The sequence below is a fragment of the Trichinella spiralis genome (assembly GCF_000181795.1).
Source record: "Trichinella spiralis strain ISS 195 chromosome Unknown Scfld8, whole genome shotgun sequence".
NCBI classification, from domain to species: Eukaryota; Metazoa; Nematoda; class Enoplea; order Trichinellida; family Trichinellidae; genus Trichinella; species Trichinella spiralis.
The window spans coordinates 1,191,043-1,192,117 of record NW_003526947.1 but is presented as its reverse complement, the minus strand read 5'-3'; the positions used below and the strand labels follow the sequence as shown (position 1 = coordinate 1,192,117).

At 35.8% G+C, this 1,075-nt stretch overlaps 1 protein-coding gene across 1 annotated transcript; it reads right to left on the bottom strand.

Annotated features, from left to right (window-relative positions):
* Nucleotides 1–11: 11 nt before the first annotated feature.
* Tsp_10505a (hypothetical protein) lies at nucleotides 12–56 on the bottom strand (the record flags this gene model as incomplete). The annotated part of the gene is made up of 1 exon (XM_003372902.1): nucleotides 12–56. A coding segment is annotated over exon 1 (45 nt), but the record flags the coding sequence as incomplete, so codon positions are not given.
* Between the last annotated feature and the right edge of the window lie 1,019 nt (nucleotides 57–1,075).

The window sequence follows — 1,075 nt, the reverse complement described above, 5'->3', positions numbered from 1 at the left end:
ATTTACTTCACTTGGCCAACATTGGAAGCTTTTGGTGCAGCCCAAGCCTGCCCCATCCATCAGTTAGATTGAATACCCTGCAAATTTTTCCATATACTTTTTAATTTATTGCTTTGTGATTCATGCCCTGAATTCCCAGATGTATTTTAATATCGTTTGTGATTTTTGGCTTTTGTGCTTGCTTGCGAACAATGTGACATCTGATGATTTTCTGACAATCTTCACATTCTCGTGTTAGCCCAACAAAAAGGTGAACCTGATTAACAGATATAATTTTCCAGCAGCAGCCACAAATGCATTTCTTTTCCAAGAATAAATATACTTTGCACTTATTTTTCCAAAAACTCTGCCTACTTTATTATACGCAAAATTTTTGTCCCACATCGCAATGGCTGCCACTATGACGCGTTTTTTTCGTCCAGCTTGCACGTCTGATTTCTATATAAATCCTACACTGACACTAAAAACCTCTTTTCCACATTCTGCTCCTCGAATCTCCATTTCAGCTACCAATTCCGTCACTGACCCATTACCCCTACTTTCTCCTCCCTCATAGCCTCAGTCAGTCGATGTTTTATGAAATTGATGCAGAAAATGTTGCTCTTAGCTGCTTTCTTCGATTTCCTGATTATTACGCAATCAACTCTCATAAGAATCTGACTGCGCTGGAAATTGCACGATCAGTAGTATTAACTAAATGTTGAGGATGCCGCAAGATAGAATGTCTTGTCTTGTGAAATCTAATGCCGTCCAATTACTATTTTACCAGCAAAAAATTTAATTATGGAATAAAAAATGAAAACTGAAAGTGCATATTTAATAGTTTTTGAAAAAAAAAAAATTATGGGTTCCTTTCCTTTTAATGGGAAAATATACAGAGGGGCGTTTTAAATTTAATAAAAGAAAAGGGCGGGAATGGTAATTATACCAAAAAAAGATATTTCCATGGTACATTGTTATTTATTTATACCTTGACAGGTCTTAACCAAAGGAAACAAAAACAGGTGCCCGATTTTTTTCCTTATTAAACACAAAATTGGGGAAATCCTCCAAACCCCCGCTAATAAGAAAAAAA